The sequence below is a fragment of the Peromyscus eremicus genome, chromosome 8a (assembly GCF_949786415.1).
Source record: "Peromyscus eremicus chromosome 8a, PerEre_H2_v1, whole genome shotgun sequence".
Classification (NCBI taxonomy): Eukaryota; Metazoa; Chordata; class Mammalia; order Rodentia; family Cricetidae; genus Peromyscus; species Peromyscus eremicus.
The window spans coordinates 92,069,084-92,084,536 of NC_081423.1; the positions used below are offsets into that span (position 1 = coordinate 92,069,084).

The window sequence follows — 15,453 nt, forward strand, 5'->3', positions numbered from 1 at the left end:
GTCCTTATAGTTTAAAACCTTAAAATTTTTTGTCTTAAAAAACTGATGGTACTCTGATACTCACAAGGTCAAAAATGCTCTTCTCTCTCGTTTCAGTTTTAGGATGCGAAGCCGTGCTATTGCACAGACCTGCATTCTCCAGCGGCTCATGACACTCACAGTCTTCTGTACTTCAGAAAGAGAAGGACAAGCTGGCTCCATTTCATTTAAGCTTTCTGAGTCTCTTCTTGTTTCTCTTTTCCCAAAGTCTGTATGAACACACACATACATATTACAAATATCATCCTAAGGCGTAATAGACTTTTCTATTTTTAAATATTTTGATATCTAATAAAATAATTTTATGTCTGATTTTATTTTACATTTTTATTCAAAGTAATTATTTAAATAACATTTGCACTCTCATGAAGCTTATACATCATCACTGGCTTCAGTGTTTTCTCTTTATAGTTATATTTTATAATTTCCAACACAATGAAAATTTAAAGATTAATAAAAATGTTTTGCATTACATTGCAAAACATGGTAAAAACATACAGTAATATCAAAACTCTATATACTCCCTGAGAATATCTGCCAAATATATGCCAAAAGAATTCTGAAAGGCAAACATTCAATTGTCATACTATTCTGAAGGAGTTCAAGATAATCCTTTCCACAGGGATCAGCAGTTGTTAATGCTTAAACACTTACTACTAAGGCATCAATAATCTGGACTTGTTAGGAAAGGATCATTAGCTCTGAAAATACTTAACATATCTATGCTACCCAGATCTGTGAGCTATAAGCAGCATGGCTTGGCTTGGGAAGAATCATCTAACTGTTCTTCAATCAGAAATCCTCATCTGTAAAATGGTGTCAATCACAATTGTTGGAAAAATTATTATAGGAGGGAGCTATGGGTATATCCCAATATTTATCCACATTGATCAAACTGTCTGTAAAAGGAAGATCTCCAAAATGACAGCTATTATATCCCATTAAATTACCTGGAAGTTGGAAAGAAAAAAAAACTCTCTCTATTTAGGCTTTTTTCTCTTAACAAGCAAGAAATAATTTTTATAAGAAGTGATGCTCAGACCCCATGCATTTGATCAAAAACATTCACAATTTCAAAGTGACCAAGAAACAGTAAATATCAGGAGACAGAACTGCTGCAATTAGAATCAACACCTAAGAATGGACCTGTGGCTAGCTGTACTGATGATGTCAGAAAACCTAACGGCCCATGTCAAATTTACAGTGGGTCACACTCCTTAAAAAGTCATAAAAGCTAATTTGACACATAGCCATTTATTAATTGATTCTGTGACTTATACAAATAGTTTTACTTTGTTTGGTAGTTGATTCTCCCTCCAGATTCATGAAGACTTCATTCAGAGTTGACATGGAAACTTCATAATTCATCAAGCCCTGGCCAGAATATTTATCAAGATCTCTGAAGAAGTCTAAGTCAACAGAAGGAACATATAAAGTTTTAGAACAATATAAATATACTAACCCTAATAAATTAACATTTATCTTAAATATGATATTTAATAATGTTCAGAAATTTCATATCTTTGGAATATAATCATAATTTAAAGGAAAAAAACACTCTCAGAAATTATTATGCCAAACTTCATTTTCAAGGTGTCTCACTTTATCATGTATTTGTTTTTGTTTTGTTTTGTTTTGTTTTGAGACAGGGTTTCTCTGTGTAGCATTGGTGCCTGTCCTGGATCTCACTCTGTAGACCAGGCTGGCCTTGAACTCACAGAGATTCGCCTCGCTCTGCCTCCCAAGTGCTGGAATTAAAGGCATGCACCACCATCGCCGGGCTATCTTGTATTCTTAGATTATTACTTTCCTACAAACTTCTCTGAGAAATATCAGCAGTCATAAAGACTATAGTGGGTTTCTTTTGTTTGTTTGTTTGTTTGTTTGTTTACCACCAGTTAAGAAACCCAGGTAAGCGTCTGCCCGTGTCTGGGTTCCTTTTGTATGTGTGTAACTCTTGCAACTGCTCCCTCCAAGGCTACCCCTTTTACTTATGCTCTGAATTTTATCCCCCAAGGATCTCTCAAGGTGAACTCCTTTCCTTTCCATCATAATTTTCTTCTATACCTGCTGGGTCAGGCAGAATGCTATGGTGTCCACCAAACAAAGACAAACAATAGCTTACTCCCATCCCTCTCTGTATACAAGTTTGGCTCCAAAAATTTGTCCACATTTAATCTGTCACATCTTACGAACAGTTCAGGTCCCTGTATGTCATTCTCCTCCACAGAAGCTGCTCTCTTCTAGATCACCAAGACTTTCATATTTTACTTTTGATGAACAAGTCTTTATTTCTACTATTTTCAAATGTAATATTTCAATTATTCTTTGAAAATTATTATATAAGCATGCAATGTAATTCCATACTCAACCACACTCTTCCGTCCAACCTCTCCTGGTCCTCTCACCCCCCCACCCCACCACATCCCCTTTCTAATTTAGTCTTAAATTCATCTTTTTTTCCTTGTTACTCCCTCTCCCTTTCTTCATCTTTCTTTTTTTCTTTTCCTTTGGTCTTTAACAAAGCAGTTTACTTGGGCTGTGGCTACAGATCAGCAGAAAAAAGAAAAAAAAAGGGGGGGTGACTAATTGCATCTCATTTCCACCTAACTACATGCAGAACTTTCAGTTCCTACATCCTTCATGACTTCTCCTTTGCTTTCTCTCAGAGTTTCAGTTCTAAACAACCTTCTTGCTCCACCCCCACACAAATCCAGTTCCTAATCCATACCGAAGTGCCTCAGATTCATGCCTCACTTTGTCCCTTGATTTCCAGTGTCCTATGTATAGGTATGTACTGTAAGTCTCTTTTGATAAATCAAAACACGTTCCCAGGTTGAATTCTAAAACAGGACACTGATACTTTCTTCTCACTGTGATCTAACTAGTCTATGCACTACTTTATAATAAATACCATTCTCTTCTACTCACTCATCAAAGCCAAAATCTACAGGTCACACTCTGCATACATCCCATAAGACAGACCTTTCAGCTTCATCATCAAGGTTGCTTTACAGACACCTACTCTCTTCCATCTTTATTAGCACTGTGGTAAATCAAGACCTTCTGGGCCTCTAACTTAGCTCCATAGCTAGTCTCTTAGGGTCTGTTCTTGTTCATCTGTATCTGGAGTGGTCTTGTTTATTCCAAGAATGAAAATACAAGTCATACATTAGCTCCCTCCTCTTTGATGTTTTTTTTTGTGGTTTTTCAATGTGTTTGGAATTAAATATGTGAATAATCAAATAATCAAAGCCTCTTCAATTTCATGAGCTGTTTATCTGCCCTGCAACTCCACCCATTCCTAACCACACTATGCTCAATCTCTCCATTTCCTCCCATGATGTAACTGTGAGGACATTGACTCTCATTTTCCTCCAATGGTACTACAGTTCCGTTGCCTATCACAGTAACCTGCTCTATAATGTACGTTTTCCTAGTTTTTCCTCTTTCCTCTTACATGTTTCCTCCCCTCTGGTGCTTCCACTGATCAATAACCAAATAAATACAGTGCACCAAAATCTTCATTTCTAATTTCTGTTGAATCATAAAGATTAAGACAAAATTTAGATCCATTAAATAACAAAAATTATAACAAAATTCAAGATTTTTCTCTAATTTTATCCCATCACAGTCATATGTGTTACCTGGAAACTTGCTTGTCCTTTCCAAAGGCAAAATGTACACAAGCTGTTCTTTGGTTTTTGCTTTTAGTTTAGCGTCAGGGATGTGAAGATTGATGAAGGATGCTATCTGCTCTGAATCACATGTTTCATCCATAAACAAACTAATATTTCAGAAAAATGACAAATAATTACATTTTTGGACTGCTACTACACAAAAAATTCTTTCAATATTACTTTTCTTAGCTTTATGAAATAAGCAAAATGAGTAATAATAACAATAATCCACCAACTTGAAAATTTTGTCATTTAAACACAGAATATGTACAAACTCTGAACAACTACAAATACACAAACACATGCTCAGAGTAGCGTTGGTGGTTTAGGGGTGAGCATAGCTGCCTTCCAATTCATTCTCATTGTAGTGAATGTTATGTACACACTATAAAGACGAGCAGACAATTAGGATGCTGTTATACTAGAGATTTCACAGGGAAATGGCAGTGAACTATCAGAAATTAGTGTATTATCAAGACATTTCTGTTTTACTTTTCTGTAGGTTTTTGTCTTTTAGAATTCTTTTAGCCTACACTCAGTTTCTTTTTAGACACAGTTGTCAGAATTCTTTGGAACCATATTCGCTCCCTGCTAATACTGGTTTCTGAAAGTATTGCCTTGGATTCTTAAGAAAGAATGAAAATACTGCAATATTATGTGTACCCAATGAGGAAAATGAAGAATGAAAATGTTGAAGTTTAGGCTGCACAGAACAGCAAACTGGAAATTAATGAAGTATTCCCATAGTGAACAGACAGCTTTGGCTTCTAGAAATTTTGCTAGAGTTAACATTAGTACAGATTACTAGAAGCCAAGAAATTAGACTAAACATTTCTCAATTCATTTTGTCGGAGATAAAACTTGAGACCTATTCTCTCTCAGAAATGTCCACCCCTGGTATACCACTATTAAAACAGTTACGTTGGGCTGGAAAGACGTCTCAGTGGTTAGCAGAACTTGAGACTCTTCCAGAGGACTAGATTGCATTTCCAGCATCTAAGTCTGGTGGCTCACAACTCCCTACAACTCCAGCTCAAGACAACCCAATGTCTTCCTCTGGCCTTCTCACATGTGGCATACAGACACAAGTAAAATACAAATGAATTGAGAAATGTTTAGTCTAATTTCTTGGCTTCTAGTAATCTGTACTAATGTTAACTCTAAAATACATAGACCTTTTAAAAGATCTATTTAGTGTTTTCTCCAAAATTCTTTACCTTAAGTGATATCCAAGACCCCATTTTCTCTTCAGAAACACAGAAGAACCCATGCATTTTAGACTCCCGTTGGACATGATCACTTTTCTGTCTGAGTAAAAGGAAGCAAATGTGAAGGAATATTAGCAGTCATTTCTTTTCTCTCTAGCAAAGAAAGGTGAGAAATGAAAGCGCAGAATTTCAAAGGAGAAGTGCTCTATGAGAATAACCATGCCTGCTGGACATTTGAAAATTTGAAACACATCTTAAAACTGATGTAATTAAAGCTCCCAACATAAGCATTTTAAGCTTCCTCCTGCACTTCCTAAACAGGAAAATAGTTATCATTTCAGATTACATAAGAGTATACCTGAATGATAAGGAACAGGCAGTTATTTTTCAAGTAAACATATATTAAAGATTTGGGAGTTTAAGTAAACATGATCTGAAAAAGTCACCACAAGTTTTCACTACTGGCCACAATCCAACAACAAATGTACAGCCAATAAAGAACTCCAGGACACTACTGGATTCCGATATCCTCTAAACTGCTTTGGAGTTGAGGTAATAAGAACAAGTTTCTTACCCTAGGAATAAATGTGACATATAAGTTTCCCAAAGTTTTCATCACAACACCGAAATATAATTATCAGTTACCAGCAAGGATGTCTGCCTCATCCATGAACTGAGTGCTGAAGACGATCACACGATTTGCCCTGCGTTCCTTCAGGAAACTCCACACGCGCTGCCTCGAAAAGGGATCCAGTCCAACAGTTGGTTCATCTAAGAGCAAAATCTACAGAGGACAAAGATAGTAAAAATGTGACTCCTCCACGTTGACTATTTCCACATAATAGCATGGAAAATAAGTAAAACACAACAAATAACTGTAACTGTAGTATGTCTTTGTAGAAGCAAACACAGCAGGTTCTCACCTGATACACTACTTTCAAAGCTCTGCCACTGCCGCCATTAGTAGCAGAAGAGCAAGGCTCTTGCTGACAATACCCTTTCTTCCCATGCATACTTTTACTTACTTGAGGATCTCCTAAAATGGCAATCCCAAAGGTGAGCTTTCTTTTCTGTCCTTCACTTAAATGTTCAGCAAGGTTATCCTGAATATTTTGCATGTCCAATTCCAATATAATTTGTTGTACCTATACAAGAAACATACAAAGCCCAAAACACAAAATGATCCACATTTTACAAATTTAACTGGCCATTAAAGAAGGCAATTTTATAGGATTTCTTTGCCTAAATTTCATTCATACAAAGATAGATAAATGGCTGAAAGAATTCTGTGGTATGATTGAACAGAGAGAATGGTTGGAAGCTCAGATAATACAAGCACACAGTCTACCTCTTGTTGTACATTCTGTGGAAGAATCCCTTTTATCTTAGCAAAGAGGGTGAGGTTTTCCTTCACAGTGAGTGCATCAAATTGAACATTATGTTGAGGACAGACACCAGTTATCTTTCTGATTTCCTTCAAGTCTTGCATTTCAGAGAGATTTTTATTATAGACTGTGACTAATCCTAAAAAGTAGAAGTTAAAATACTTTAAGGTTAGCAGGGTAACATATTTCATTTATATTTAGAGATCTCATTCAATAAAATCATGGCACATGCTCATAAATATATAAAATTCAACTTTGTTAACAATTACTAGTCTTAGCCTAAGTACATGCTCACACTGTGCAATACATTTTCTCTGAGATAACACACAATGAGATACTAGTGATTCCCATGAAATCTGGAAAGTGAGAAGTATATTCAAAATCATACAGTTCTAGAAGCAACTTTCAATAAAGATTATAACCATCAAACCACAGAATTTAAAATGACAGGCATATATCTACCCCTGTTCTCTTATTAAATATCTTGTCTTTGAGTTATTGCTTTTTGCTTACCTGCTGTTGGAACATATAATCCACTGAGGATGTTTAGTAATGAAGATTTTCCTGCTCCACTGTGGCCCAGAATTGCTGTGATTTGACTTTCATATATATCAAAGAACAAGCCTGTTTTAGTATAAGATATTAATATTATCAATAACGGAGTATTAGACAAGGCTAGTCCTGCACACAGAACAGGACAACTGAACTTCATGATAAATTTATCGAAACTTTACATAACACTTTGAAGAGCTATGGTAACTTAAACAATGCTACTGACACACAGACCTTGGTAAAATACGTATAACAATTTGGTATTAGTTTAGAATCCAGAGACTAGCAGAAGTCTGGAAGGGACCAAAATATTTATAAAATAAAGATTAATAAATTACCTTTCAAATGAATAACTTTTAAAAACATGAATAACTTAAAAAAATGTTGCTTTGGATGTGAAGGAATATTTCTTTAATCCAGACATTTAGGAGGCAGAGAAGACAAAAGGATCTCTAAGAGTTTTAGGCCAAACTGATCTACATAGAGATTCCAGGACATTCAAGGGTACAAAGAGAGACCTTGTCTCAAACAAAACAAAACAAAAAACAAAAAAAAACCAAGATGTTGCACAACAAAAATGTACATTAGCAACTTTTATATTTGTGTTTTGTTTTTATTTATACATTTTGAGACAACATGTAGCTGTGTAGCCTTGGCTAGCCAGGAATTTTTGTTGTTTTTAAATTTAAAAAAAATACATAGTAATAGGCCAATGAGATGATCAGTGGGTAGAGGCTCTGGCTGAGGAAGTCTGACAACCTGAGTTTTATCTCCAGAACCCATGTAAAAGTGGAGGAGAGAACCAACTCCAGAAAGTTATCCTCTCACCTCCACATAAACACTGGGGTCCATGCACCCCCCCACACACTCCATAAACACATCATGCACATGTGTGCACACACTAATTGATTAATTAAGAGATGAATTAAATACAATAAAATAATGATAGCATTTTCAAGGGCAAGAGGAAAGCGGCATTGGCTACTTTGGAACTGATCTCATCACAGCAATAATTAAATATAAAACTCAGTTTCCTCATCAGCAAAGTGTGAAAGAAATAATTTGACTTTCATAAAACTAAATATAAAAATTTTCACATAAAGTTCTTAGCATAATTCACATAATTCATTGTTTTAAATATATATAGCTTATAAGCATAGGTTTTTATGACTTTGAAGGTAAGTGATTTAAAATATAAATCAAGAATCTTGAAAATACTGATCTTTTCAGTGATTCTGCTCATATAAACCCATCTTCTGGAGACAGTGACCTTAATAGAGATTGAACAAATATTCATTTTAATATTTTTATGATAGTGAAGACTTAGAAATAAACTAAATGTCAAACATTGGTGTGATAGTTGCACTCATCCTGTTACTGATACAATGCAATATTATTTAGCCCCAGGAATTGTAAAACCAAGATCTCAAAATTGATCCAGAATGGCCACAAGGAGCAGCTGCAAGAAGAGAAGGCCTAGAGAGAGCTACTCCCTCCTGGCCTTCCAGTGAGTAATTCCACATGGAAACTCTCCAATTGGAACATTTGTATATTTTTTCATGTCTTGACACACAATGCTTTAATTTTTTAAAGTGCTACTAATTCTGAAAATGGAAGAAAATTTTAAAGACGCAAAGTTTGTGACTCTAGTAAGTGGCAAGGTAGTTCATAATGTGCTCTGAAATTTTAAATTAAATTTAAAATTACTTCAAAAAAGCCTAAGCCAAATTTAAGAAGGAAATGATGGTATTTAATAAAAAAAACTTCAAGGTAAAATAAAGTTGTTCATATATACACTGAATTCTCCAAGACCCAATCTCAGAGAAATAAATAATATTGAGCTAAGAGGTGCCCAGCAGTTAGAAAATAAACACAATGCAAACAGAATGGATAGAGAATTCTCAATCTTAAGATCCAACCACTTTAGCTTTTCAAGATTCAGTCTTTTGTAAAACACATGTCTTATTTTATTTCTCTATATATTTATTTTTGACATGGTCTCACTATGTAGCCCTGACTGGCCCAGAACTCTCAAGTAAGACCAAGCTGACCTTAAACTCACAGAGAGCCTTTTGCCTCTGCCTCCCAAATGCTGGGATTAAAGACATGTGCTAACCAAAGGACATGTCATTTGGACAAAGTGGCAGCCTACAGAATGGAAAAAGATTTTTACCAACCTCACATCGAATAGAGGACTAAAATCCAAAATATATAAAGATCAGACGTGGAGGGGGAGGGGAGATGAGGTTGAGAGAGGGAATGCAGGGAAAGACAGCTAAACTTGAGGGGCATTTGAGGGGTGGTATAGAAACCTAGTACAGTGGAAACTTCCTAAAATATAGAACGGTGATCCTGATGAAGTCTCCAAACAATGAGGGAGTCATAGTCCCATCTGGCCATCTCTTGTCATCAAACAAAGCTTCCAGTACTGGGACTGGGTTACATACAATTGAGTTGGGTCAAAAGGAAATCTCCAAACAACCCAGGCTGTTGCAAAGACTATCAGTTACTCTCCACAAACTGACAGTAAGGCCCCATTGCTGAAGACAACACCAACACAACTCATTGAATATGGAGAGGTCAAGCTGGTTCCTACAAAGAACCTTTACCTCTGTGGTCTAGTGTCTTTGGTATGGGAATATACTCTGCAGGCTACCAAAAGAGAAATATAAACACAATTCACCCACAAAACTTTTGATCTAAAATCTGCCCTGCCTGCAAAATATGCTAGGGCAATGGTGGCACAAAGCTTGTGGGAGTAACCAACCAATATCATACTCAACACTGCTTGGGTGACCAAGAACCAGAGACTAGGTAGCCCAGAGCTTAGAGTAAAAACCAAATAATACTGGTTTAAAAAAAAAATGAAACAATAAAATGACTCCTAGTGATATTCTACTATATGAATAGATCAGTGCCTTACTCAGCCATCATCAGAGAAGCTTCTTCCTTCAGCAGAGGGGAACAAATATAGAGACTCACAGCCAGACATTATATATAGAGAGAAACCTTAGAACACACAGCTCTAAATGGGATGTCTCCATCAAATCCTTCCCCTCAGAGCTCAGGGAACCCCCAAAGAATAGAAAAGAAGGTGAAAACAGCGTAAGAACCAGAGGGGATGGAGGACACTAGAACAAAGCCCTCTAAATCAAATGAGTAAAAATCTTATGAACTCACAGAATTTGAAGCAGCAAACAGACTTGACATGAGTCCTCAGTGAATATATTATTGTGCTTTCAGTTTAATATTTTTATGAGTCTCCCGAGTGTGTGAATGAGTGGGTCTGATTCTTGTCCTTCTATTGGGGCTCTTTCCTTCTGTTGGTTTGCCTTGTCCAACTTCAATGTGATAATTTTTGATTTTTCTTATTATATTTTATTTTGTTATGTTTTGTTGTTATCTCTTAGGAGCCTGTTCTTTTCTAATGAGAGATGAAAAGGGAGTAGTTCCAGATGGGAGGGAAAATGGAGAGGAACTGGGAGGAGTAGGCGGAAGGGAAACTATAATCAGGATATGTTATATGAGAAAAGAATCTATTTTTAATAAATGTGGGGGAAAGAAAGAAAAGAAAAAGATGCTACCATGCCCAGCCTAAAAATAATTTTTTAATAAAAGCAACTGAACCCCCAAAATGTAGCTGTTAATTGATGCTTGCTTAATATTTGTTATATAAAAGTATACTACTTAAAATATTTAGTATTATAATATGATTAATCATAAAAAATTAAAAAAATTTTGTCATAGGATATTGATTTGTTAGTTTAATTCACTGTCAAAGGTTTCATTAATCTTGTTTTGGTTAACATTTCAGTTCACTAACACATCATTAATAAACTGTAAATTCTATGACAATCTAAAAATTTTATCAGAATCTAGCATTCTTTCCTGATACTACAAATATAAAAATGTGTTTATGACAGTCTTGTAAAAAGCAAAACAAAGCTATATTTTTCACAGTATGATCACATTCTTGTTTTTTTTTTTTTTGTTGTTGTTTTTTTTGTTTTTCGAGACAGGGTTTCTCTGTGTAGCTTTGCGCCTTTCCTGGAACTCACTTGGTAGTCCAGGCTGGCCTCGAACTCACAGAGATCCACCTGGCTCTGCCTCCCGAGTGCTGGGATTAAAGGCGTGCGCCACCACTGCCCGGCATGATCACATTCTTGTAAATTAATAAATCCATGAACTATCTGGAAGGATTTTATAATAAATTCTGAATTATTATTAGTTCCAGGTGGTTGAGTTAGGCTACTTGGATTCTTGCTTCTTTCTCTTGTTTTGTTTTGTCAGTATATTTACATTTTCATCCTGAAAGTTTTCCAGGTTTTGGTATTACTGATAAGTCAAGAATGGACTATTTTTCTTTACCTTTCAAAGCCTCCACTTTTCCAGACTTCCCTTTATATTCCTTTTTAATATTTCTTATTCTGAAACAATAAAGAGGCATTTTATTAGCCCATACACACAAGTAAAAATAGCACAGACAGATATGATGGTGGATGTAGAAAATACTTTATAGCAAATAACATTTGAAATAACTTGACTGCTCAGATACATAAATAATTATTTTCAATTAATTATTTCTTCTGAAACAGAAAATAAATGAGATTCTTTAGACTTTAGTTCCAGACTCATTTTGTTTAGCAATTTGGCTTTAGTCTCATATTTACATTTATACAAGTACAGCAATATGACTATTAATAGTAACAAAATTTAAAAGAGATTAAGTCTCATCAGGAATTTTATTTAAGGCCTTCTTTGTATATTATAATGTCCACTGGCTTTGCATGTCCTTTGAAGCTGGCCCTTGTTAAATTTCAAACAATGGCTGAGATACCTATTTAACATATCAAAGCTGCACCCGGCCCAGGTTCTCCCTAAATCCCTCAGTCAGGAACTTCCCTATATAATCCAGACATCTTGGTTACCCTTCCCTTTTGTACCTTTGGCCACCTGGCTGCTGCACATAGTTCCCCTCTCCCTCTTCCCCTTCCTGTCTCTTCACATGGGGGAGCTGAGTCTGGTCAAGCCCACTCTAGACTCTCCCAGATGTCCCTGCCTCTGGCTATGCTCTCTCACATGTCTACAATAAACTTTCTCCTCCACCATACCTAGGAGCAGCATGTCCTTTCCTTTCCTTTTTATTTCTTTTTTTCATTCAGCCTTTAATATTTTATCTTAATAAAGAAGCTCCCATTTAGGAGGAAATGATACTTTCCAGATTTCAGAGCAGAGAAGAATCATTTGCATTGGGGCAAACATTCTGTAGTTTTTCTGGAAATGTTCAAACTTCTGCCCTTACTATTTCATAACACTTTTTTGGTGTGCCTTCCATACATCCAATTTCTCTGTCTTAAAGGACATTTAGCCAGGCATGGGGCTATATGCCTACAATCCCCAGCACTTGGGAAGTGGAGGAAAGAGAAACAGAAGTTCAAGCTCATCTTTGATTATTAAACATAGTATGAGGCCAACCTGAGCTATAGGGAGACCCTGTCTCAAAAAACAAAAGCAAAACAACGAAAGTTTTAAAACAAACCCAAAAGATAGGAGCAGGAAGTCAGACAAGATACAACAAGGTTAGGCCACCTAGAGGTAATCAAAGGGGACTTCATTGGAGTGTGGATGGTTCAAAATGATGCTGATAACAACAATGCCTGCCCCTTCAATATTTACCACCCACCCAGGGAGAGCTGGTGGTTAACAGTTCGTTAGCCTTTTATTCATATTAGCACAGTTACAAATGTGTTTACCTGATGGCTTCTTTTCCTTGGTATTCTGGAGCCACAGGCTCAAAATAATCATCTGAAGGAAGCTCAGAGTCTATCCCTCTCTCAATGACCTTGTTACTACTAGTCTTTTGTCGAAAACAAGATGATGAATTCAAGAAAAACAGTAGAGAATGACGGCGTTCATCCCTATCTAATTAGTCAAGAATGATAAAATATCAGATCAGTATAATGAATAAAGAAGTCTTGCTCAGAAAAGAAGAAATATTTTGAAATTTCAAACATCATTCAAATTTTTTTCCTTCAGAAGAAAACTGATAAACAATGAAAATTTAAAGTAAAATTGCAAAAATTAATACAATAGAACTTTCAACAAAATATAAATCAGATAATTGAAAAATATAATCTAAAACATATCTATGAGGACAAGGGAAGACAAATATTTTTAGAAACACAATTATTAATATGGCATGTAAAAATTACAGATACGGTTATAAACTTAAATAAGTTGACCATGCCAATATAATTGAACATGATACTAAAATCCACAAATTCATATATAGGTAAATGAGTGAAAATCAACACATGCAGAAATTATTTTTCCAAGACAAATACAATATTGCAATTTTTTATTAATACAAAAGATATTAAACATTATTTGTTATTAAGGATCTTCATATATAAGCCAGAAAAAATGGACAGTGGGCATACAAATAAATACATGTAAATATACAAGACAACACTAGCTATTATCAAAGTGGGGAATATTAAAAATTACAAGCATGAATAAAGTCATGCACAGAAATGAACATTCTGATTCTAGTACACATGGGAGAACTTTGGGCTTATGTGAATTTTTTGGTTATTGATCAGATAAAGAAAATTAACTGCATGATTTATATATTTGTAAATATAAACAAAATGTGGAAATGTTGAGAATAATGACTAACAAATATTTATTTAGAAAATGTTTCTACAGTGTAATGGCCTAGTAATAACCAAACCACAGTAAGAACTAACTACTGCTTTTGCAGTTCTCTTCTGCAATGCTTTTCAATTTTGAGTTCCTTACTTACATGTTACCCACTGTCCTCAACTCGGCTCCTCTCGTCCTCTCTCCTGCTGTCCACCCAGGCCTGGGGACCTCACCTACTCCTACTCTCACATCTTTTTTTTGCCTTTTCAGGTTGTTCTGATACAAATTCTTGCTATCACTCTTTCAAAACACTTTGACGGACACTTGAAAGAGTTACAAAACTTAATATATAATTACATTTCAAAATTGACTTATATAATTATATCATTGTTTTTAAAATCAGAATAATTTTGCATAAATATTATTTACTCTAAAATACAACTAAATTCAGACTGAGATTAGGCATTTATTCTCACCTCTAAAGCTATTTTAATCTTAAGAAAAACTTTTCTACATAATCAATAAGTGAAAGGTCAGAGAAAAAAAGTCCACTAATACTTACAGAGCAAGATTTTGTCAAAATACAATGCCAGAACCAAGTAGATAAAACCATCAAAAGCCAATATGGAAAATGTCACTAGCATTTTATATGATTCTCCTGAAGAGTCAGGAAATACTACACCATTCAAGTTATAATCCTGGGAGATAATCTAAGATTCAAACAAAAATAATGATTAATTCCTAAACTCATAAATAAGACGGCATAGCACCAATAATTATTCATTTGCAAGTTAACTTTTTAAAGAAATATTTTAATAAAGGTGTAGTAAATAATAAGCAGTATACAAGTAAATAAAGCTACTAGGAATGCAAGACTGAGTCAATATTTGAATATAAATCAATATAATTCTGCATGAAACAAATGAAGGGGAGAGTTGTAATTGGTCTAGTAGATGCAGAGAAGGCACTTGAGAAGGAAGGTATCCATTCATATTGCAGGAGATTTCTTCACAAACTAAGAAGATAAATGTATCCTTGAAACACCATGTTTAATAGTAAAATCCTGAGAATTTTCCTTTGCTTGCATTTCCAGTCAGTGTTTTCTTAGAGGTCCAGAACTGTACAGTAAGTCAAGGGGCTCACAACTGGCTATACCTCCACTTCCAGGTGATCTGATGCCCTCTTCTGGTCCTATGTGCACTGCATGCACATGGTGCACACACATACATATAAAATAAAAATAAATAAACCTTTTTCTTAAATCTCTGTTCATCAAAGGAATCAATAAGAAAAGAGAAAAGTTAGCAATAACTGAAAAAAAGTCTGTTACACAGCACATGTAGGAAATTGTTATAAAGTAATAAGGAAAATATAAAGAACTCAGTAGAAATTCAAAGAAAACATCTGAATAGAAAATTTGCAAAAGAAAAACACAAAAAGATACTACATTAAAAGGTATCCAATTTTATCAAAAGTCTAGAAAACACAAATGAATGATTACAATAATAAATCACATATTCATTAGAATGGCTAAAATTTGAAAATTTACCAATAACAAATGTTAGTAAAGACTGAGAAAAACTGGAATATTCTAGCATCATTTTTATATAAGTCAAATAAAGTAATCATTTTAGAAAGTATTTAGTGACAGCATTAAGGTTTCTATACACTAGTCCCATTTTCCAACTCCTACTTATACATCAAACAGAACTGGTATACAGAAACAGATGAAAGAATGTCTGTAATAGCTTCATCAAAAAACCATCAAACCCTGGAATTCTACTCATTTATCAAAAAGAAAGTAATATAGGCATACAATAAGATGGTATATAATACTATACTATAGCTATATACAAGACTATGCATGACACTTAACATAATACTGAGTGGAAAAGTTAATTTTTAAAATATATTTTGTGTAGCATTGCTTACATAAATTTAAAA

General features: G+C 34.8%; 1 protein-coding gene across 1 annotated transcript in view; it reads right to left on the reverse strand.

The window, feature by feature from the left end:
- The window catches only part of Abca6 (ATP binding cassette subfamily A member 6), a 64,194-nt gene that overhangs the window by 31,538 nt on the left and 17,203 nt on the right, over nt 1-15,453 (reverse strand). Inside the window, exons 8-18 of the mRNA XM_059269794.1 lie at nt 14,072-14,219; nt 12,618-12,786; nt 11,233-11,291; nt 6,826-6,936; nt 6,276-6,451; nt 5,953-6,072; nt 5,573-5,711; nt 4,937-5,027; nt 3,687-3,826; nt 1,332-1,448; nt 65-248 (exon numbers count right to left, since the gene is read on the reverse strand). Coding sequence (XP_059125777.1) covers nt 65-248; nt 1,332-1,448; nt 3,687-3,826; nt 4,937-5,027; nt 5,573-5,711; nt 5,953-6,072; nt 6,276-6,451; nt 6,826-6,936; nt 11,233-11,291; nt 12,618-12,786; nt 14,072-14,219 — 1,454 coding nt within the window. The remainder of the gene's footprint in view (nt 1-64; nt 249-1,331; nt 1,449-3,686; nt 3,827-4,936; nt 5,028-5,572; nt 5,712-5,952; nt 6,073-6,275; nt 6,452-6,825; nt 6,937-11,232; nt 11,292-12,617; nt 12,787-14,071; nt 14,220-15,453) is intronic.